The 24,079-nt window shown below is 39.6% G+C and overlaps 1 protein-coding gene across 2 annotated transcripts in view; it reads left to right on the forward strand.

Moving 5' to 3' along the window:
- LOC129495500 (mucosa-associated lymphoid tissue lymphoma translocation protein 1) overlaps nucleotides 1-23,757 on the forward strand; it is a 62,983-nt gene extending 39,226 nt beyond the window's left edge. For both annotated transcript variants that reach the window (XM_055303069.1, XM_055303070.1), the window contains 8 exons: nucleotides 732-935; nucleotides 8,993-9,170; nucleotides 9,921-9,995; nucleotides 10,505-10,632; nucleotides 12,762-12,911; nucleotides 15,024-15,181; nucleotides 16,305-16,430; nucleotides 17,485-23,757. In XM_055303069.1, coding sequence (XP_055159044.1) covers nucleotides 732-935; nucleotides 8,993-9,170; nucleotides 9,921-9,995; nucleotides 10,505-10,632; nucleotides 12,762-12,911; nucleotides 15,024-15,181; nucleotides 16,305-16,430; nucleotides 17,485-17,925 — 1,460 coding nt within the window. In that variant the 3' untranslated portion in view covers nucleotides 17,926-23,757. The remainder of the gene's footprint in view (nucleotides 1-731; nucleotides 936-8,992; nucleotides 9,171-9,920; nucleotides 9,996-10,504; nucleotides 10,633-12,761; nucleotides 12,912-15,023; nucleotides 15,182-16,304; nucleotides 16,431-17,484) is intronic.
- The last annotated feature ends 322 nt before the right edge of the window (nucleotides 23,758-24,079 follow it).

Consider the following 24,079-nt stretch of genomic DNA (forward strand, 5'->3'; position numbering starts at 1 on the left):
GACAAGAACTCATCCCGTTCCTCTTTTTGGTATTTCTTTTTTCTTTAGCCTCTTCCACTGTCACCAAACAACCTAATTGACAGGAACCCAATTACTAATGTTGCTTGTTTAAATTTGCTCCAAATGGGGGATCCCTGGGTGGCGCAGCGGTTTGGCGCCTGCCTTTGGCCCAGGGCGCGATCCTGGAGACCCGGGATCGAGTCCCACGTCGGGCGCCCGGTGCATGGAGCCTGCTTCTCCCTCTGCCTGTGTCTCTGCCTCTCTCTCTCTCTCTGTGTAACTATCATAAATAAATAAAAATTTAAAAAAAAAAAGAGGATTTTAATAAAAAAAAAAATTTGCTCCAAATGTCTAGCTGAATATTATATTTTCTACTTTTGTTGTAACTCAATGAAGGTATTAATTTAATATTAGTTACCATACTGATGCTTCATATGCAGCTCATAAATATCCTTTGCCTCGTTCTCAAAAGCATCACTAAGTTTGGTTTCAGTTGTTTGAGTTATCAGCCTGTGTTCATCAGTAGAGTTTACTATATAAAGTGGTCTACTCTGTACTGTAAAGTGATAGTTCCAAAATGAAATTAAATAGTAATGAGATCTTATTTGTAAAGCAGACATTTTATTATAATTATGCCATTTCCATAGGTTTTGTTTTAATCTTTATGTCCTCTTCTCAATTTCTCATTCACCTCCCCCGTCTTTTTTTTTTTTTGTTTGTTTGTTTAACAGCAAAGGACAAAGTTGCTCTTTTGATAGGAAATATGAATTACTGGGAGCACCCCAAGCTTAAAGCTCCTTTGGTGGATGTATATGAATTGACCAACTTGTTAAGACAACTAGATTTCAAAGTCGTTTCACTCTTGGATCTTACTGAATACGAGATGCGAAGTGCCGTGGATGAATTTTTACTACTTTTAGACAAAGGAGTATATGGTAAGATATTTGTAATTTTTGTTTCTATAATTATCTTACTCTTCTTTGCACAAGTTATGGTAAGAGATAAAAATCAAAGATTGGGTATGGTAAACACATCCCAATGAAGAATTTTATTCTTGTAAAAGTGATGGATCTGATCTTCATTCTGTAGTTCCATGTGAATAACTACTTAGCTCAATGTCTTTCCTTTCATGTCTCTTGTTTTATCAAAACAATATTGTTCTTATTAGAATTCTTTCCTACTTTAGGTGATTTTGTTTTTTGTTGATAAGAGCTGAAGTGCAGTGAAGCTCAATGACCAGATGGCAAATTGTGGACTCATATATGTACAGTACTGCTGTGTGTGTGTAGGACAAAGATCATCAAGTGTACATTCTATATGTTTTATTCCTTTCTCTAACTATTGCATGGCATTTTCTTGTCCTTTAATGGGAGCTAGAATTTAGCAAGGATATGTTGGTGAATGGAGCATATGAAAACAATTTGTAAACTAAAGCTCTATACAAACATAGTTAAAGGTAGACTGCCACAAAAATTCTAATGGTAAATTTGTAATCATTTTACGCATTCCTCATCTAAATATTAAGAACACCACATGTATGGTAAAGATTTTTTTAAAGACACAGAATATGCTGTCAGTATATTTCTTTGGTGACTTCCTTCTTGTAATGGGTATAAGCACAAATGAAAGGCCAGCTGGCTGGCTGGTCTGAGCTGTAACTCACAGGGTGTGCACGCTGTGATACCGTGCCGTGGCATTTGACTGCAAGAGGAGTGGCACCTGCAGGCCTATTGTTAGGCATCCTGGTGATAAACAAAAAGTACCAGTTTAGCTCCTATATCTTTCGAATTATTTTACTTCAATAATTTCTAAATTTAGCCTTTAATTTATGATTAGACTATTATGATGAGGTGAGCTTGGTGGAATTGCTAATGGGTCTCAAAAGAGAATTTTTAATGGAAGAAAAACTTTTTTTTCCCCAATATTTAACATATCACTGTATATGAGATGGGGAGTCTTAAAATTTTAAATATTTAAATGAGTTTCCTCGTAAATAATAAGGATTACAGTTGTGACACAACTAAATATCTCAAATTTGGGATTTCAGTTATGTTGATGTAGTAATAACATAACCTTGTTTATGAGTATTCACTTTTCTTGTGAAAACATAGACTATACAAATGTGCCTTTTTGGCAATGGGTGTGCATACTTTTGATCTAGATTAAGAGGGTGGTTTGATTCTTTTTCTCTCAAATAATTTATCTCCGTTTATAAAGTACCAAGAAAAGGCTTCTAAAACATCACTGAAAGGAATGAGGCAAAAGGGAAAAATATTAACCAACTTAGAGTTTAGGTTGGTGAAGTATTTTATAAAGATCTATTTATTTATTTGAGAGAGAGAGAGAGAAAGCGTGGAGGTAGGGGCAGAGAGAGAGAGGGAGAGAGTCTCAAGCAGACTCTGCAAGCAGACTCTGCACTGAGCACAGAGCCTGATTCAGGGCCCGATCCCACAATGCTGAGATCATGACCTGAGCTGAAACCAAGAGTCAGACACTTATCTGACTGAGCCACCCAGGCGCCCCAGGTTGGTGAAGTATTTTAAGAATGAGGGAATTACATGAAGAATTGGGTACTTGATTATTCTCATTTCTTATTGACACTATCACCTTAGCTTTAAGCCCTTTGCCTAGCTAGCTCTTTAAATCAAAGCTTTTAATGCCCCTTCAAAGTAGAGAATCCAAAATATTAGAAAGCTGTGTCAAGAACAGCCTAGCTAATGCTGAGGCTTTGCCCCAGTATAAAAACATCATCCTGATCCTAGAGACCTGGGATCAAGTCCCACATTGGGCTCCCTGCTTAGAGCCTGCTTCTCCCTCTGCCTGTGTCTCTCTCTGTGTCTCTCATGAATAAATAAATTTAAAAAGCCTTTAAAAAAAATCATCTTGGAGTATGGAATACATAAGCATATTAAAGCAAAATAGCAGCTTAAGAAAGCTAGAAGACTTTTAAGTCCTACTGATTCGTGTCTCAACAGGGTAGCTGCATTATACTTTGAAGGATTATGAACCCCAGACATCAGGCACATGTGCATAGCATGTAAGTGTGGTGAGGCTTGAGGGCGAAGGCCTTCCTCCTGCACTGTGTCTTTACCTCCAGTTGGCAGCCCCAGGTCATGGCTGTATCCTGCGGGGTGGAGGAGGCTGGGGCAGAGCCATGGGAGCTTCAGCATGAACAGCTCTAGAGGTGGAAAGCATACACACTCAGGCTTATGCCCTTTTAAGTCATGTTGCCTGTGGGTTTTTAAGAGGAACAAAAATTGCCACAGAACAAAAAATAGGCAATTCACTTTTAAAACATAGAAAACACACTCTAAGAACAGGAATAACTGATTTCTACTACATGTCCTTGCAGACAAATGAAGATAAAGATTTCCAGTTATCATATGTGGAAGGCTCTGATAGGGAGCAACTGGCCTGGTATCTCCCCCACCGGTGCCTTCCTGCACTCACTGCTCACCGCAGCTCAGCTGTGCTTTTCTGGAGAAGGACATTGGAGGAGTCTGCTCAGAATAAGGCAAAAGCCTGGTTTACTCTGGGGGAGTCGTTCGTTTCAGCAGAGCTCGGTGGTGAAGCAGGAGGCCTTAAGTAAACTCGTTCATGTCCAGCGCTCGGGCTTTTCTGCTGACCAGTGTGTAACTAGAACAGAGTTAACTTTTATAAGCAAGAGTTTCTGAAGTGGATAGACTAACCTGATGAGGTGATTGCAGAATAAAGAAGATAAAGTAATTATCCCTGTGCCTGGCCTACTAAAAGCATTGTGGCTGTTGTTACCATTTCCTGAATTCCAGTTTTCCTTCATCTTTAGGTGGGAGATTTGAACCAGATAGTATTCCACTGCAGGCCTCAATTAGAGAAACCCGGCTTTCACGTGTTGTTACTTATTAAGATTCAGCCTAAGATTTCATTTGGGGGCGGGGGAGAAGGAGTTTTCAAAATGATAGTGTAGTGAAGCCATGAAAAACCAGTACACTGACTTTTTGTATTTTCTGAGAATAAAGTTAACTAGAAAGCTAGTAGTAGGGTGCCTGGGTGGCTCAGTGGTTGAGCATCTGCCTTCAGCTCAGGGGGTGATCCCAGGGTCCTGGGATCGAGTCCCACGTCAGGCTCCCTGCGGGGAGCCTGCTTCTCCCTCTGCCTGTGTCTCTGCCTCTCTCTCTCTGTGTCTCTCATGAATAAACAAAATCTTTTAAGAAAGAGAGAGGGAGGGAGAGGGCAAGGAGGAAGGAAACCAGCAGTAGATTATTAAGAGACAGTATAGTGGAGCACAGTGGTTGATCTGGCCAGCGTCCAAATTCTGTTTCCGTCACCTGTTAGTCATGTGGATTTATGTGAGCTCTTATACCTCTTTAAGTGTCTCAGTATTTCCATCTGTAAAAGGGAGATGACAATATTATCTACCTACTTATGAGAAATATATTATGAGGGTTATAGGAGGTAAGAACCATATAATTAAAGCAAGCACTTTATTCAGAAAGTGCCAGGCACAGAGGAAGAGCTCTGTAGGTGACGGTGACGGTGGTGGCGGTGGCGGATGTCCTCATCAGCACCTTGCTAGGTGCTGCAGTTCAGCTCCAGTGGGACAATCTTCCATCCAAACAATGATTTTCTCTGTAGGCAAGAAGAAATATCTGTAATGAACTATATTCTTGGAAATCATGTTCCCAAGAAATCAAATTCCCTAAAGTTCTAATTGATAGGATTATATTTCTAACCACATGAAGTTTTTTGTCACTTATGAAGATGCCTATGTTGTGCCTCTCCTTGAGTGATGGGATAGTCGATTCAATTAATAAGCAGTACTAGACATGCAATCCTTAAAATACCATGCTTTGATCTAATTTATTTTACATAAAAATGTTTAATCTCCCACAATGTCGTTTGGGTATAGACTTTGATGCTAAATGTTTTTCATAAGTCATTTTGGGGTAGACAAAAGGTATTTTGTTCTAAGTGCCTTAGTGATGGCAGAGCGGGATTTATGGCTCTGAAATAATGGACCACACTTAGGTTTCCCTGCTTGATGGAGGGCAAACCTTCCCTTGAAGTTGGTGCTTCCCCCAAGTTACAAGTCTTGCTACAGACAGTTGTATTCCGTGATGCAGATGCAATGGAGGCAATCCATGAGCCGCCTGGCTGGCTGGCTTACGTAAGAAAGCCACTTGTAGAAATGGTACAATTTCTGTTGCATATCAGACCCTTTATGGAAAGTTCTCTAGCTCCGCCTCTGTCCTTATTGGTTTGCACTGTTCATTTAATGCATTCAAAAAATATGTTCCTTATTACATTATAGCCCAGATAAAGGAGTATGCTAGGTGTTGAATGAAGGACATTCAGAAAATAAAGAACATGATTTATACTCTCAAAATTATTTTTTAAAGATTTTATTTATTCATGAGAGACACACAGAGAGGCAGAGACACAGGCAGAGGGAGAAGCAGACTCCCTGTGGGGAGCCCAGTGCAGGCCTCAATCCCAAGACTCCAGGATCATGCCCTGAGCTGAAGGCAGGCGCTCAACCGCTGAGCCACCCAGGTGTCCCTATACTCTCAAAATTATAAATCCCTTAATATAATGAGAAAAAAATGCCTTTTGGGAGTCCAGACACCTATCAGCTATGCGATTTTAAGCAAGTCATTTGATCTCTTTATAATTTCCTCATCTCTAAAATAGGGGTATAAGTCATTTAAAGATTGCTATATGGATCAAAAATCAGTTCATGGATATGAAGGTGCTTCCAAAACCATGAAAAAGCTATACCAGCTTGGAAGCTTAATGTCTATTATGATTTTTATCCGAGAAATTAAATATACATAGAACTGTAGGGTGTCCGTAAAAGCCAGTATGTGAGGGACGCATATTTACAAAGCTGTGCATCGGTTACCTAATTCCGGATCTCTTCCCCTACCCCAGAAAGAATCCCCATGTCTCTCCGCACTCACTCTTCATTCCTTCTTATCCCAAACCCCTGGCTACAACACAACTCCTTTCTAGCTTTATGGATTTGCCTTTTTGAGACCTTCCATAGAATGGAATCATTCCATACGTGTCCTTTTGTGACTTTTTTTTTTCACTTAGCAAAATGTTTTCAAGGTTCATCCGTGTTGTTGCTTTACTATTATGGCTGGGTCATCATCCACTGTGTGGACGCATCACATTTCCTCTCATCAGCAGGTGGACTTCTAGGCTGTTTAAATGGTGTAGATACTGTGAATAACACTGCCTTGAACATTCGTGTACACAGTCTTGTGTGGACACAAGTTTTCAGGCCTCTTGGGTGTATATTCCTGGGATTGCAATTGCTGGGTATGTGATAATTCTAAGTTTAACTTTTTGAGGCACTGCCTAACCTCCTTCCAGGGTGCTTGCCCTGTTATGTATTCCCACCAGAAATAAATGAAGTTTCCACTTTCTCTGCCTCCTTGCCAACACTCGTTACTGCCTGTGTCTTCATTACAGCCGCCCTAGGAAGTGTAAAGTGGTATTTCATCGTTTTTGTTTTGCTCTTCATGTGATTTTTTGCATTTGTATATCCTCTTGGGAGAAATGTTTATTCAGGTCCTTTGCCCATTTTTTACTTGGGGATTTGCCTTCTAATGGTCAAATTGAAGGGTTCTTTATGTACATACTCTAGGTACAAGTTGTCCTTTTAGATACGTGATTTGCAAACATTCTCCCTCATTCTTCAGGTTATCTTTTCATGTACTTGATCTCTGTTGTCTAGTGAATTAAATCCAATACCTGTGTCATGATTTTCAGAATGCTCCAATCAGTGCACTCTTACTCCCATTTACAATGATAATTTGATTCTTTGCCAGGCTGGTGTCCTTGCTATTAGCTGTCATTTGAGGTCCACACCTCGTTTCTCTTACCCCCTGCCTGTAATGAAGGTCACTCTTTCTCTGCCTTCCCACATTGTACCCATTGACTCTCAGGGCCACCCATTGCTGTGTCACTGCACCCTGAGTCCTCTCTGCACCTACTCCAATTGTGCAAGGTTTCCTTAATCACACAATTTATGGTATTTTTATGGTATTTCATTATTTACTGACTTTCTTTGTTTTTTTGACTAACAGCACAAGCACGAGCAGGCCTGAATGAGTTGCGAGTTCCCTGGGGCAGGAACTTTGTCTTCCTTTTCTTTTGCATTTCTTTCGGCACATACACGATTTCATTCAGGGCACGGAGGTGGAATAAACCCACCTGAATAAATGAATGTGCCCATTCTGACTTTTTTTTTTTTTTTACCTGAAATGTGACATATGAAAAAAACCTATTTCTCATTTTAGTAGGAGTTCGAGAACAGTAGACCTGGGTCCTGCCCTCTAGGACCGAATGAAACAAGTTGCTTAATGTTCAGAGCCACATTCTTTGCTAGGAATTGGGGCTATAGATACAAAGGATTAGCTTTCCTGTTGTTCCCTGTCTAAATCCCATTTTATTGTTGACATTAGAGTATATCCTAGAAAGAAGTCATCATATCCAGAATACCGAGATAAAAAAATTAGTGGGCCCTGAAGACCACATGCTCAGGGGAACATGTCTTCACAAGTATTTCTGTCAGATATTTTTATAAAGAAGCCCATACTGATATTTTGGGTGTTTTTGTTGTTGTTGTTGTTGTTGTTGTTGTTGTTTTTACAGCCAAAACAGACTTCTTTTTAAGAAAATGTTGAGTTGGGCAGCCCCGGTGGCTCAGTGGTTTAGCGCCGCCTTCAGCCCAGGGTGTGATCCTGGAGACCCGGGATCGAGTCCCACGTCGGGCTCCCTTGCATGGGGCCTGCTTCTCCCTCTGCCTCTCTCTCTCTCTCTCTCTCTCTCTCTCTCTCTCTCTCTGTGCCTCTCATGAATAAATAAATAAAATCTTGAAAAAAAAAAGAAAATGTTGAGTTGTTTGGTGCAGTTTTTATAGTATTTCTCGGTATAGAAATAATGACTCATCTATGAAATACTTTAGAACCCAGACTTTAGATTATTAATTCAAGAGACTCTAGATGGAAAATTAATGATATTTATATCTCATAACAGAAAGGAAAAAATAATCCATGAAATCAGATTTTCCTTCTCTGCTTAGAAAAAGCTACATTTATATTTTTATAGCCCTTACTAACATTATGTGGAAGTGCCTGCAGAATTTCTTATATTGGATATTGCCATTGCAATATCCATCTGAATTGTGTTTATTTGTTCATCTGTTAAAACTTGCTAAGCTCCTGCTGTGTCCCAGGAATACACAGATAAAGATAATACTGTCCTTGCTCTGGGGGAGCTCCTGGTCTCATAGAGGAGACAAATGAGTCACCAAAGAAGTCTTAAGCCTTTTTCGTTTTTATACATCATGAGATAAAATTGTATTCTGTGTTATACCATTGGTTATAATTGTGTTATTTTTATGAATTAAAATACACTTTAGGGGTCACCCGGGGGACTCAGCGGTTGAGCATCTGCCTTTGGCTCAGGTCATGATCCCGGGGCTCCTGGGATCGAGTCCCACATGGAGCTTCCTGCAGGGAACCTGCTTCTTCCTCTGCCTGTGTCTCGTCTCTCATGAATAAATAAATAAAATCTTAAAAAAATAAAATATACTTTAGAACAGCATCTCAATGTTGGTCTTGAAAACCATTGTCAAAGTATTTTTCCATGCAAGGATGCCTGGGTGGCTCAGTGGTTGAGCATCTGCCTTTGGCTCAGGTCAAGACCTTGGGGTCCTGGGATCGAGTCCCACATCAGGCTCCCCAAGAGGAGCCTGCTTCTCCCTCTGCCTGGGTCTCTACCTCTGTGTGTGTGTCTCTCATGAATAAACAAAATCTTTTTAAAAAAATTTTCTGTGCAAACTTAGTTAACATTGACTGTGTTTATAATTGAGTATCTCTTAAATAAACTTGCATTAACCTGAAGAAAACTAAAGTCTAGGTTTCTTTCTAAAGAGTGCTCCATGCATGTTCGGAGTGCAAACTAGAATTAATTTTTACATCTTTTCTTTTTTCCTTTCCAGGATTATTATATTATGCGGGGCATGGTTATGAAAACTTTGGCAACAGCTTTATGGTCCCTGTTGATGCCCCAAATCCATATAGGTCTGAAAACTGTCTGTGTGTACAAAATATACTGAAACTGATGCAAGAGAAAGAAACTGGACTCAATGTGTTCTTGTTGGACATGTGTAGGAAAAGGTAAACTGCCTCATCTTTGTTAAACAAAGTTCCCTGGAGTTAGGTAAATATCAGCCTTGAGAGTTAAATCTGAGACAAACCTGGGAATTCTAAGGAGCACTTAAGCTTGTGAGTTTATAATTAGATTGAAACCGACTAAGAAGGAAACTAAGGGAAAAATACATTTTCTATGTATTTAATTACTTTAACTTTTTTCCTAGTTGTTAGAGAACAGAAGTGAGAAACTCAAAGGTGTGGGTATTTATTCATACCTCAGAACACCTGCAGATGTGTCTAGTCATTGGTGCATTTATTTCTCCAGGAATTGATAGAAGCAGCCCCCACAGAGTTGGGGCCTCTAGCAGTCCTGGGCTCGCATATACAGAAAGGGTTTGGGTCCCAGTTGTTGGCCACCGTGTTACTAGGGAATAGAACCAGTGATTATCCCTCTCCGAAATATGGTTTTGTGCTTGCTCAGCATTTACCGATCAAAAACCAGTGCCAGAGTTTAGATATAACTCCGGATTTGAAGCAAACCAGAGAGCGGATGATGTGGCCTTCAGCTGTCTCAACAGCAGAGGAGCCCTGGGTTATTTGGGGCAAATATGTGCCTGATTTGATAATAGGAATTTTGAATCTATAATCTTAATTTATGTGTAATTGAATAGCATTCTCAGATTTTGCATCATATTATTATTTATGCTCTCTTTAAATGCTGCTTAATTTTTTTCACATTTGTATCTATCCTCCTCCCTCCTCCCTTTTAAATAGAAACGACTATGATGATACCATCCCAATCTTGGATGCACTAAAAGTCACCGCCAACATTGTCTTTGGATATGCCACGTAAGGAAATTTTGCATTTGTGTTCAAGATGCCTTCATTTTTCAATGACTTCCTTTTGATTATAGGTTAGAAGCCTAGATATATCTGTAGAAATGTAAGCATACATTTTCGTCCCTAATATTCTTAATAGGACAAATGAGTTAAGTAATTGACTTTTGCTCCTCGTATCTTGGCATCTTCTTTTTACTAAACACCAGAGCATTTAGTTCCTGCTTAAAAATTAACTTTTTTTCCCTAAGATTTTATTTATTCATGAGAGACACAGAGAGAGGCAGAGACAGAAGAGGGCTCCCTGTGAGACCCTATCCCAGGACCCCAGGATCATGACCCAAGCCAAAAGCAGCCGCTCAACCACTGAGCCACCCAGGTGCCCTAAAGATTAACTCTTTAATGAGAGTGTCATTCAAAAGGCAGAGAGGCAAGCAAATGAGGCTCATCAGTATTTATATAAGCCCCATGTGGCAACTGTTTACTTTTTAAAAATTTTCTGTCTTTTTGCTGTGTTTAAGGTGTCAAGGAGCAGAAGCTTTTGAAATCCAGCATTCTGGGTTGGCAAATGGAATTTTCATGAAATTTTTAAAAGATAGGTTATTAGAAGACAAGAAAATTACTGTGTTACTGGATGAAGTTGCAGAAGGTAAAATAAAAAATAAAGAGAAAGCTACCCAGGGTTCTCTGATAATTATTTTATTCCTACTGTTATTGTGCAGGTTTGGAATTAGTATTTATTTTTGTAAAATAATTTTTTCTAGAATGTTCAGCAGCACTCCTGTTTTGCTTCTTCCTCCCTCCTCCTTTCCCTGGTGACTGAGCTCTGTGCCATCTCTGCAGCATGATCCTGCTGCAAAGCTGGTCCCAGGCAAGACTGGAATCTCTGAAGTTTCATCCTCAGTGCTCTGTGCCTCATGCCTAGTGCAGAGAAAAAAAAAAAAAAAAAAACATCCAGAGAGCATCCTCTCCCTGGAACAGACAGATACAACTTTATAGAAATTTTGAGGCCCTAGTGGAGAAGGCTGGGTTCATTTTTTTCATGATGGACTTATGGGTTTGTTTGTTTTTTTAAGATTTTATTTATTTATTCATGAGAGACACACAGAGAGGGCCAGAGACACAGGCAGAGGGAGAAGCAGGCTCCTTGCAGGGAGCCCAACGCGGGACTCGATCCCGGGATCATGCCCTGAGCCAAAGGCAGATGCCCAACCACTGAGCCACCTAGGCATCCCGACTTAGTGTTTGTTTTTTTTTTTTTTTAAGATTTTATTTATTTATTCATGAGAGACACACAGAGAGAGAGAAAGAGAGGCAAAGACACAGGCAGAGGGAGAAGCAGGCTCCATGCAGGGAGCCTGATGTGGGACTCGATCCCAGGTCTCCAGGATCAGGCCCTGGGCTGAAGGCGGCGCTAAACCGCTGAGCCACCCGGGCTGCCCCTTAGTGGTTTTTAAATTCTGCTTTCAGGACACAATCCTAGAGGGCTAACATCATGTCTTCCATTTCCTTCTCTGCCTTTTCCTTCTCGGGATAATATTATGCTCCCATCGGGTGCTGAACAAGTACATACCCTACTATACCAGTAGACTGCCAGGTATTTTTTTGAAATGCCATTTTAAAAACCATACCCATAGGCAATTCTTTCGTGAACTAGCCCATGGAAAATGGAGTTTCATGGGTGTTCCAAAGATGGCAGGTAGAGGATAAGGTATGTGAGTATTTCACTAAGAGCTGTGAGTCACCTTTGTTTATTTTCATATTTTTATCTGTGTGTAGATCTCTTAGCTGGATCACCTGACTTAACCACTTTCCCATTTAACATAGCCAGATCTTTGACCTTCCCCCACCACCCTGCTTCAACCGGAAAAGTTCTGCTTTCATCTGTTTTTTATATTTAGCTTCTATTTAAGAATAGATTCTTCTCTTTCAGAATCTTAGTTTTACCTCTTTTTTTTCAGATAAGTAACTACATACCAGGGGCCAGATATTATTACTTTATAACTTTATTAATAATTAATAATAATAAATAATAAAAATAGAAGTAAGAGAAACTATAATTTATTCATATTAAAGAATATGATATATATGGTTTTGTAAATTTAAATTCATGTTTATCAATTGTCACAAGTCCTTGCCTAAAACATGTTGGGTGAAAACACAAAGCATGCATACAGCATAACATTTGTTAATCTTAAAACCTAAAACATTGGCATAAACTACTTACCAGTGCCTATGCATGAGTGAAAATTAAGATATGCACGGGAATATACATACTACATTGGATGGTGCTTATTTTGAGTCAGGGGAGAGGACTTATGGTGATTTAGCCATATCAGTGGTTGTAACACATTATTTCTTAAGGATATCTGAGATAAAGATGGCATGATATCTTCCTTTCTCATGGATAAGTAGTCATTTGTTTACTAAATACATGTATTTCTCAACAGAGTATAGACATAAAATTACCATGGCTACCCTTGCAGTAAAGAATATACTTCTAGATCTTTGTAAATGTTAAAGCTTCAAATATTAGGGATACGATAATAGAATTATAGAAGATAAAAGCTAAAAGGGGGCCTTTAGAAGTGGCCTGGCCCAATATTTTCTCTGTTTGCTCATTACTTTGAACTGTGCCTGGCACATAGTACATGTTCAGGAAAATAGTTGTTGAGTGCATGAGTGATACTGAGGCTGTAACTGGATTTGCCGGAGAATTCTTGACCTAAATATTTTAAACACAGATTGTGGTCTTAATACTTATTTCTTATCTTTCAGATATGGGGAAATGTCACCTTACCAAAGGCAAACAGGCTCTAGAGATCCGGAGTAGCTTATCTGAAAAGAGAGCACTTACTGACCCGATTCAGGGAACAGCCTATTCCGCAGAATCTCTGGTTCGGAATCTACAGTGGGCCAAGGCACATGGTATGGTGATGTCTGGCTTTTTGTGAGATTTTTCTATACTATGCTGCATTAAATGATGAAGGAGGTTTTTTCCCTCCTGAATAAATAGTTTTCCTCTTGATTTTGTAGTGAAAATATTTTAGCCTGGTGGGCAAACCCAAGACTAAACAACTTATGTAACATACAGTCCCTTAGATCCTATTCTGTTGTGAGCTGTTGGAAGTGTGCTATTTGAAAAATCAGACAGGTTTGGGTTCTGATCCTGTCTCTACCACTGGATAAGCACGTTACCTATAAATGGGGACAAGAAATAATACCTGGTAAGGTTGCTGGGCTTGATTGAGATCACACACGTAAATAGAGAAGCACACTCGTCAGCAAATACTACGTGCTCATAAATATTACTGAGTATTCTCTGTCTTTGACTCTTGAATCCATGAGTCAGTGAGCAAGACAGTAGAAGGTGAGGTGGAAATCATACCTGTAACTTCATTACCCTGGGTAATTCTATGTGACTTAGTGAAAAAGTAAGTTTAAATTATTGACCGAAATGAAGATTTTAGATTTGTTGTGAGTCCCAAATATCTGTATTATGTATCCTTTACTGTAGATAATTGAAAATTGTATTCGTTGAACTTCTATATAATATCTTTCTTTTCCTAATAGTCTGTTCTCTAAGATATATTTTTGGTAAATATGTTAAAGCACATTAAAATAAAATGCCACAAATATAGTGTCTTGGTTTTTCAGATAGTTGGATAAGTAATTGAAATGAAAAAAAAAAAAAGAAAGAAATTGATTCTTTTCCTTTAAAAAAGCCCTAAACAACAATAGTAACAAAATCATGGTGGTAAAAATCAACAGTAAATACAACCTTTATGAAATGAAACAAAGAGAGCATTTCTTTACTTGCTGTATGAGATGCTGCCGAATTCATGAATTGCCTGCCTAATAAAGCCAATTAGGACTTCGAATTAAAAAAAAAGAAAGAAAGAAACCTTAGACATAGGCTCATCCAATATTTTTATCTGTTTGTTCTTTACTTTGAACTATGCCTGGCACATACTAGGTGTTCAGGAAAATAGTTGTTGAGTGAGTAAGTGATACTGAAAACATCACTGGATTTGCAGCATAGTTCTTGGCCTAAATATTTAAAACATAACGAAAAAATTGTGGTCTTAAAATAATACTTAATTCTTATCTTTTAGATATGGGTAAATGTCACCTTACCAAAGGCAAACAGGCTCTAGAGACGTGGAGAGTTTGTCTAGAAAGAGAGCATTTTTTTTTTTGTAACAGATTTGGTATTTTTTATGTTAAAGAGCGCAAAGTGGTAAAAGGAAAAACGTTAAGACTCTCTCAGTTAATCATCAAAGGATGCAAATTCAGCCTACACAATTGAGAATATATTAATAATTAAGGAACAAATACAGAAAATGGTAAACTTAAGTAGTAATTAGAGAAAATAAAATTAAAACTATGTTAGTACAGTTTTTCCTTTTTTATACCATCAACTAGGTACACACTTTGAAAATTAATGTTACTTCATTTTGGAAATGTTATGGTGAGATCTATTTATATTCTGTATAAAAGGAGATGTCACATGTGTGAGGGACCATCGAATAGCTGTATCTAATAATCCTAAAGCATTGAGTACATATATATTCGAAATAATGACTATGATAGAAAAACAATAAAACCCAGAAATACCACAGATACTCAAGAGTAGTGGAATTGTTCAAAGTAACAAATATTCAGTGACATTATGCTTTCTTAAAAACTGTTTTCATGAAGATTGAGGCAACAGTGAAAATGTATTTACGACTGTATGGATACTTTCGATTCCCACTGTGAAAGTTACATATGCAGAGGGATGAGAACTATAAGGAAATAGTCAATGAAAGATTCTTATTTGCTTGACCAGCAGAACATGGGGCTTTTTTTTTCCTCTTTTTTTAACTGCATGCATATGTGTCTGTGTGTTTTTCAACAATGTGTTATAGAACATTTGTAAGCGAAAGCAGAAGCTGAAGCTCTCACTATATTTTGTCCCATAAAGAACAATTGCCTGTTGCTTATGAGAACACTTACCAAGCACTTCTCAAATAAGTTATTCTTTTTGTTCTTTTTCAGAACTCCCAGAAAGTATGTGTCTTAAATTTCAGTGTGGCGTTCAGATTCAGTTAGGGTTTGCCGCCGAGTTCTCCAATGTCATGATAATCTACACGAGCATAGTTCACAAGCCAGCCGACGTGGTGATGTGCGACGCCTATGTCACCGATTTCCCTCTTGTAAGAACCCCCTATCTTCTTTTACTCAAAATAGGACGGTATAGCGTCACTTACTAAAGACTAAACATATGGAAACTTAAAGTTGATGGTAAATTTAAAGGAACTAAGAATACATACATATATATTCCATTTATCTAAATACTTATTTGTATTTTAGTATTAGTCTGTTTTTCATATTTAATATATCTTATATTACATTTAAAAACTAACCCCCCAAATATGCTACATTTATCAAATTTAGGAATGGCTAAAGTTCACCTAGGAAAGAAGCCTTTAATTTCCTTAGCCCTGAGGAGGATATCAAGTGTGAAGAAATAAAATTATAGTATATTGGAAGCATAGAAATTTAGTTGTTTTTTCTGAAAATTAAGATATCATCATTTATTTCATTTATTTCCGTTGGCCTAAAGAAGCCAATAAATAGTGCTCCTCTTTCCTACATGACTGTAGTAAATTGAGAAGTAAGCAAGGAACAAGACAAATCCAGAACATCACCCTTGCTACTGATAAAGGCTTCACAGAGGACACTGCTTCATGTGAGAGCAAACGGTCCAGCCCTGGACCCCAGATTAGACAGGTCTGTCTACCAACCCTGACAGCGCTGGACTCGCTTGGGCCTCCTGGGCATTGGGCAGGGGGAGCCTGAGGCCTTCTCTCTGAAGTTCCAGAACAGATCTCCCGCTCTCAGCCAGGGCTTGGCTCTTAGAGAAGAAAAAGGGAAGGGCTGCCTGTATGTACACGTCCATTTATTCTTTTTAAATATATGAATCATGTAAATCCCCCTACACCTTCCCAAAAGTGTTGAGTGAGCAGGAAAAGAATCCAGGAGTCACACACTAACAGGGCTGGAACCCTAAAGGAAGCTCAAGTGGGCTAAGAAGTACTCCTAGGGGTAGTTTGAAAGTAGCCTTGCAGAGCTAACTTTTTAAATGTATCTGTGCACAATTTAGAATTCCTGTTAGACTCTAGAATGTCGTTCTTACAGTTTCTTTAGTCCTAGCAAAGGGCTCACCTCTCAGGCCAAAATTTCATAAGAGAGCAATACCTGTTCAGATAGTATACTGTCATAGACTACGTTGTGACCTTAAGTGATTTCATTAATAACATCTGCTGATTTTCACAGGATTTAGATATTGATCCAAAAGATGCAAATAAAGGGACGCCTGAAGAAACTGGCAGCTATTTAGTATCCAAGGATCTTCCCAAGCATTGCCTCTACACTAGGCTCAGTTCGCTGCAAAAATTAAAGGTTATTACTTGTCCTGTTTATAACTACTAACTTAATGAAAGTTAAGTTCATGTTGGTGTGTGACAGTTGTATTAGTTTATAGATGAGCTGCTTCATTGGTATTAAATTGAAGTAGAGGTAAGTGATACACAGTGCGTCTCATCAGTGACCCTTGCAATATTCTGTTCTGTCCCTGGTAGTGGCCTGAGGGTTTTTGTGTGAGAGCACATGTGATTACTCTCCACATTTTTGAAAACTTAGAGATACAGAGCATGGTCTGCTTTTAAACACCTTCGCATCGGGCAGCCCCGGTGGCACAGTGGTTTAGCGCCGCCTGCAGCCCAGGGCCTGATCCTGGAGAACCAGGATTAAGTCCCACGTCGGGCTCCCTGCATGGAGCCTGCTTCTCCCTCTGCCTGTGCCTCTGACTCTCTCTCTCTCTCTTTGTGTCTCTCATGAATAAGTAAATAAAATCTTAAAAAAAAAAAATACCTTTGCATCTTCAAGTAATCATTTCCTAGTTAAGGAACAACACAGACTATTGTCATCCCATTCCTAGCTAATCTACCTGCAGTCTCCTTTGTCTTTGAAATAACCCTAATGATCGGATTCAGTGGTATTTCTCCACCTGGGACTGTGGATTATTATTTCAGGTTTTTTAAAACAGCTAAACTTCTGGCCTAGGTGTACAGCCAGATTTTTTCATTAAGGGATCATTCTCCATCTTCACTAATAGGGAAGGGTAAGTTTCCCAACCCCCACTGCTTAGAAAACACATTTCCACTGTTCACCCAGAGTGTGGTACAAGGTCGCTGTGACTCTGGCTGCTGTCAGGAGCAGGATCTAGAATTCCACCAGTTGAAAGTACTGAATGAGGGAAAGGGAAGGCAATTATAGCGGGCCTTCCTGAGTGTGGGGAAGGGGTAAACGGGCCTTGGGGATTTGGAACCTGGGAAAGGGAAGTGAGAGTAGCTGCTGTTGTTGTGTGATCATGTGTATTTGTATATGTCAGTAAGTACTCTTAAGATTGAGATGCTTTCACAATTGATACAAATAATTGTCTTTTCCTTTTCAGGAACATCTCGTCTTCTCAGTCTGCCTGTCATATCAGTACTCAGGACTGGAAGATACTGTAGAGGAGAAGCAGGAGGTGAATGTTGGGAAACCCCTCATTGCCAAACTGGACATTCACCGAGGTTTGGGAAGGAAGACTTGCTTCCAAACTTGTATTATGTGTAATGGACCTTACCAGAGCTCGGCATCCACCTCAGCAGGAGGCGGCCACTACCACTCGTCTCAAGACTCATTCCACGGGGTTTACCATTCGCACCTTGGTAACTCAAGTAACATCTTGCCATCAGATGGCTGTCGCTGCAGCCGGACGGCAGATGCATTTATGTCAAGTCACCACACCCACCACTATCCATGCCAGTTCGGTAGGAGCAACGTGCCAGTGGAGACAACTGATGACGTGCCATTCAGTCTCTCTGAGGCACTCCGAATTTCCGAAAAGTGACCTCCTTGTTGTTGGAAGTTGTCATAATTACCAGATGCCTCCTGTGCAACAGGACTGACATGAAGGGAAGCATCATGAAGAAGCAAATACCTATTCGAAGAGAGAGATTAGTAAAGATATTTCATGGCAAACTCAGGACTTTCAGGTGTTGGAATTATATTATTTACCCTCTTCCTTCTCTCTTAGGAGCTGATGAATTGGTTGACTTGTTTTGTAAGGGTAAAGGATGGATGTGTATATGTTCGTGTGTTTATAACAAAAATATTTTCATTTTGAGCACTCTGAAGTAAGAATGATGAGAATGATGTTATTGTAGAGTGAGTCATTGTATTTTTAGAATCAGGGCAAAAAACCCTGGTGATGATCACACTTAACCCAGTTTCATCAGTGGGAGAAACAGATGGAGGCATCTTGTGTACTTTAGAGCTGGCACCAGAACTGAGACCTCCAGGTTTCCATTCCAGTGTTTATTCCACTACACGCTACCTTCCTGACAGGTTCTGAGACACATTTTACATTTGTAGATGGATTTAAAGATAATATGTAAATATGCAGGTCTGTATATAATCTTAGAAATGTATAAACTTTAATTTGTGATTATAGGACGTCACTGCAAGCATCAGTTACGAGGTTGGTATATAAATCTTATGTAGAACAGGCGGAAATTTATGGTTCCTAAGGTCAGGAAAGCACATGGAAAGGTGACGAAATGTTTGTCTGTCTTAGAGCAAGACCGCAGGATGCTTCTGCCACTGAATAATCTTGGCAGCTGCTTCTCTGAATCTTACCAACACTGGATATGTCCTCCTTGATAACATTTTTTTCCCTTCTTTTTTTTTTTGGGATAACATTTTCTTAATGAATTTTACATTTTCTTAATGAATTTTACTGGCCTTAAGAGAGAATCTTACCACCTTTTGTCCTACCTAAAGCAAGTTAAAATGGCAAGTGCCAATAACAAACATACTGAATTAGTAATCTTAAAACATTCCACAAAGAAAATACCAGGCTCAGGTGGCTTCGCTGCTGTATCCTACCAAACATTTAGAGAATTACACCAATCTTTTGCAAACTCTCTCCCAAAAATGCAAGGAGAGAGAACACTTCCGAACTTATTTTATGAAGCCACTATTACGCTGATACAAAACCAGGTGAAGACATCGCAAGAAAACAGATCAAAAAGTCATCAACAAAATACTAGCAAACTGAGTCTGGCAACATAATAAAAAGGATCATACACCATGACCAAGTAAGATTGATCCCAGGAATGCAAGGTTTGTGTAACATCCAAAAATCAATGTCAAATGCAAAAAATTCTCATTATTCACAGTAGTTATAATCTAGGAAGTCACAATGAATACTGAACCAGTGAATGCAGAGCCATTGCTCCTAGGGGAGATGTGTGTGCACGTGTGTGTGTGCATTCATATCTCAAATAGATTATATATAATCTTAAATCCTGAGAACTATTTATCCTGGTGTATATTGTTTTATTTTACAAAGAAAATGAGGTTCAAAAATATTAAGTGACTTCCTGAGGCTACCCCACTTATAACTGCCACAGTTGGGATTCATACCCGTCCAGCTGGCCCCAGAGCCAAAGCTCACACAGCCTTGCCCCTGGCCCCTCATCTTCTGGTCATGTCTGGGGCAGAGCTGGAACAGGAAGGTGAACCATGGCCTTGTTCTCCCCCACTGGGAACATGCATATCAGTGAAACTCAAAATTTTCATAGGTCTGCACATATCTATGAGTGATCATTAAAGTGCTGACAGTTTTGATTTGGGGATTACACATTTTACAAATAAACTGGTAAATTCACAAATATAGGCTCATAAATAATGAGTATCAACCATCCTATATTCATAAAGGACCAAACTACTACACTGACTTGCTTAATAGCTGCAGAACATATAAAATTCACCCATTCATGATTAAAAATAGTTAACAAACTAGGAATAAAATGGAAATCCCCCAATATGATAAAGAGCAACTACAAAAAGCCCACACCTAACATCATTATTGGCAACAAACTGAATGCTGAATGTCCTCCCCCTAACATGAGGAATGAGACAAGGACATTCACTCTCGCCCCTTCTATTCAACCTTGGTTCTTGAGGTCCTGTCCAGGGCATTTAGGCTAGAAAAAGAAAAAATCCTACGGGAAAGAAGGAAAACTTCACAGATGACAATCTTATTAGATAGAAAATTCTAAGAAGTTTCATTTGAAAACTACGAAATGAGTTCACCAGGCTACAGGATAGAAGATCAATATACAAAGATCAGTTTTATTTCTGTGTCAGCAGCGAATGTTCTGAAATTGAGATTTTTAAAAGTTCTATCTACAGTAGCATTGAGATGAATAAAAACTATACAACATTGTTGAAAGAAATTAAAAGAAGACCTAAATAAATGGAAATACATTTTGGCTCATGGAGTGAAAGACTTTACATTGTTAAGATTGCTCCCAAATTGCTCCACAGAGTTACTGCAGTTCCTATCAAAATCCCAGCTGGCTGGTTTGCAAATATTGACAAACTGATAAAGTTTATACAGAAACCCAAAATTGATAAAATCCGCATGGAAAATACAAAAGCCAGAACAATCTTGAAAAAGAACAAAGTTGGAAGATTCACACTTAACCAATTACAGAAATTAACTACAAAGCTACAGTAACCAACAGTGTGACACTGGAATGAAGATAAACATGGATTAAGGGAATATAAAATATATCTGAGAATCCAGAAATAAGCCTATAATGTTTATGATCAATTAATTTTTGACAATACTGCCAATAGCATTCAGTAAGAAAGAGTAATCTTTTCAACGAATAGTCCTAGGACAACTGTATAGCCAAGTGCTAAAGAACCCCCCCCCAATACTACATACAAATTTCAACCCAGAAAGGATCCTATACCTAAATATAAGAGCTAAAATTGTAAAACTGACAAGAAAACATACAAGTAAATCTTCGTGACCTTGGACGAAGCAGTGGTTTCTTTTTTTTTTTTTAATTTTTATTTATTTATGATAGTCACAGAGAGAGAGAGAGAGAGGCAGAGACACAGGCAGAGGGAGAAGTAGGCTCCATGCACCAGGAGCCCGATGTGGGATTCGATCCCGGGTCTCCAGGATCGCGCCCTGGGCCAAAGGCAGGCGCCAAACCACTGCGCCACCCAGGGATCCCGAAGCAGTGGTTTCTTAGCGACAACACCAAATGCACAAGCAACAAGGAAAAATAAATAAATTGGACTTCCTCAAAATGACTCTTATGTTTTAGAGAACACCATCAAGAAAGTGAAGAGACAACCACAGCACAGGAGAAAGTGTAAAAATCCCGTCTGATAAGGTACTTGTATCCAGAGTATATGCAGAACCTCCTATAATGAGCCACGTATATACTAGTGCTTAATTATGGTTACTGTAGGGCGGTAGCCAGTGAACTGCCCAGTGGGCCTTCTGTAATGATGGAAATGTGTCCGTGTCCTCCGCTGGTGTGCTACCCTCCAACCCCGTGTGATAACTTGAACAATGGAAATCCAGCCAGTGGCTTCCATACTCAACTATGCAGTTGTTTATCCTGTATATTTGAATTTTTTTAAGGCATGTATTTATAATTTTAAAACATTTTTTAAACTAACAGTCGTGTATTTTTTGTCTCTTCTATATGCCAGTTGCTTTATAACATTAGAGGGCTTTATACATCAGTAGAATTTAGGAAGGGCAACCCACCGATACCAACGACAATGGGAGGAAGAGATTAGGATAGTAAAGGCTCACCTAAATCCAGAGCTAATATTTGATCCTGGGGAAGGGGTATTTTCTGGAAAGTAACTTCAAAATCCTAAAGTTAGCAATGATAAGTTACATGTTTTCTAATTTTAAGAAAGTTAAGTCAGGGGCGCCTGGGTGGCTCCGCTGGTTAAGCGTCTGCCTTCAGCTCAGGTCATGATCTCAGGCTCCTGGGATCGAGCCCCACAATGGGTTCCCTGATCATTGGGGAGCCTGCTTCTCCCTCTCCCTCTGCCTGCTGCTCCCCCTGCTTGTGTGTGGGCTCTCACTCTCACTCTGTCAAATAACTAATAAAACCTTTAAAAAAAAAAGTTAAATCAACACATGGATCATCCAATAGAAAACATTAGTGATATCCAGCTGAAAGTGAACAGGCCAAATAAATCACAACCTTGAGAAGGAAAGTCTTTAAAGGATGCTGACATACAAAAGGGACAATAGCAGTCAGTACACACACAGTATAGACCTTTCCTGGTCCCCACCCCACCCCCCCGTGCTGATTACTTTTCATACCTCTTGCACACAGAGCAACCATGAGGTGGTCTCTTCAGTAGTCAAAATTGTTTTTGACTTGTTAGACTCTGTAAATCCAATCACGTAGCCACAGCTCGGATCATCGACACACTGACACGTAGATCCGGCACAAGTATGGTATCAGGAAGAGATCTGATTTTTTAACAAAAGGCCTAATAAACTTTAAATTGTTTCCTCTTATTTGAATATTCCCCCTAGTATTTTTTTTTTTAAAAGATATTATTTACTTATTTGAGATAGAGCACAAGCAGGGTGGGAGGGATAAGGGCAGAGGGAGAGGGAGAAGCAGGCTCCCGGGTGAGCAGGGAGCCAGACTCGGGGCTGGATGCTTAACCAACTGAGCCACCGAGGTGCCCCTCCTCTAGTATTTATCTACTGTCATGGCTTTTAGCTATTAACTAATGCCAAACACTCAGAATTTGCACAATACTTTTAGGGTACCTGGGCGGTGCAGTTGATTAAGCATTGATCATTTTGGCTCAGGTCATGATCTCAGGGTCTTGAGATCAAGCTCTGTGTTGGACTCTGCCCTCATGGAGTCTGCTTGAGATTCCCTGCCCTCCTCCTCGTGCTCTCTCTCTAAACATTTTTTTTTGTTTGTTTAACTTACACACTACTTTTGTGCAATTTCGACCTGTCCTTCTATTTTGACATTGTGGGCTTTATCCAGGCCTAATTAAAAAATATGTTTTTAAATACTTTTCCTTATATGACCTACTTTTCATATTGATAAAAAATTAGTCAAGAACAATACCCAGAATATAAGAATGTTTGTATAAGCATATTTAATTCTTTTTGCAAGTTGACACCATTAAAAACACTTCATTTTTAAAATTTTTATTTTTAAGATTTTTATTTATCCATGACAGACACACAGAGAGAGGCAGAGGTAGAGGGAGAAGCAGGCTCCCCGCAGGGAGCCTGATGCAAAACTCGATCTCAGGACCCTGGGATCACCACGTGAGCCAAAGACACTCAACCACTGAGGCCCCCAGGTGTCCCCCCCCCCATTAAGAATATTTCAGCATCGGACACAAAGTGTGACTTTACTAAGGAGGAGTCTGCTCGTCCTCACCACCCAACAGTAGTGTGGCTTGAAGTGTGCCCTACAGCTTGTCTGTGCTTCTGTTTATCTTCTAGTACTTTACAGAACGAGCAGCACTGAGATGCTAAATCCTTTCGAGAGCCAGCGCTTTGAAAAGGCTCTTCCTCCTTGGAATCTGGCTTTCTCAAAACCATAGCGGTCAGTACACACACAGTATGGTGTGTATTATTTGTTACTAAAGTGCTTCCTACAAAGTACTCTTAATAGTATTGGCAATGGGATGCCTGGGTGGCTCAGTGGTTGAGCGCCTGCCTTTGGCTCAGGTCATGATCCCGGGGTCCTGGAATCGAGTCCCACATTGGGCTCCACTCAGGGAGCCTGCTTCTCCCTCTGCCTCTCTCTATAAAAAAAATAAAATCTTTATTTAAAAAAATAGTATTGGCAATGTAGTATCGCCTTCTTTTTTTTTTTTTTTTTTTTTTTTTAAATTTTTTTTTATTTATTTATGATAGTCACAGAGAGAGAGAGAGAGAGAGAGAGAGAGAGAGAGAGGGCAGAGACACAGAGACACAGGCAGAGGGAGAAGCAGGCTCCATGCACCGGGAGCCCGACGTGGGATTCGATCCCGGGTCTCCAGGATCGAGCCCTGGGCCAAAGGCAGGCGCCAAACCGCTGCGCCACCCAGGGATCCCCAATCGCCTTCTAAAATAAGTTGTAATTGGGACAGCTGGAGGTCTCAGTTGTTGGGATATGCAACTCTTGATCTTGGGATCGTGACCCTCG

Source organism: Nyctereutes procyonoides, unplaced genomic scaffold (genome assembly GCF_905146905.1).
Source record: "Nyctereutes procyonoides isolate TBG_1078 unplaced genomic scaffold, NYPRO_anot_genome, whole genome shotgun sequence".
Taxonomy (NCBI): domain Eukaryota; kingdom Metazoa; phylum Chordata; class Mammalia; order Carnivora; family Canidae; genus Nyctereutes; species Nyctereutes procyonoides.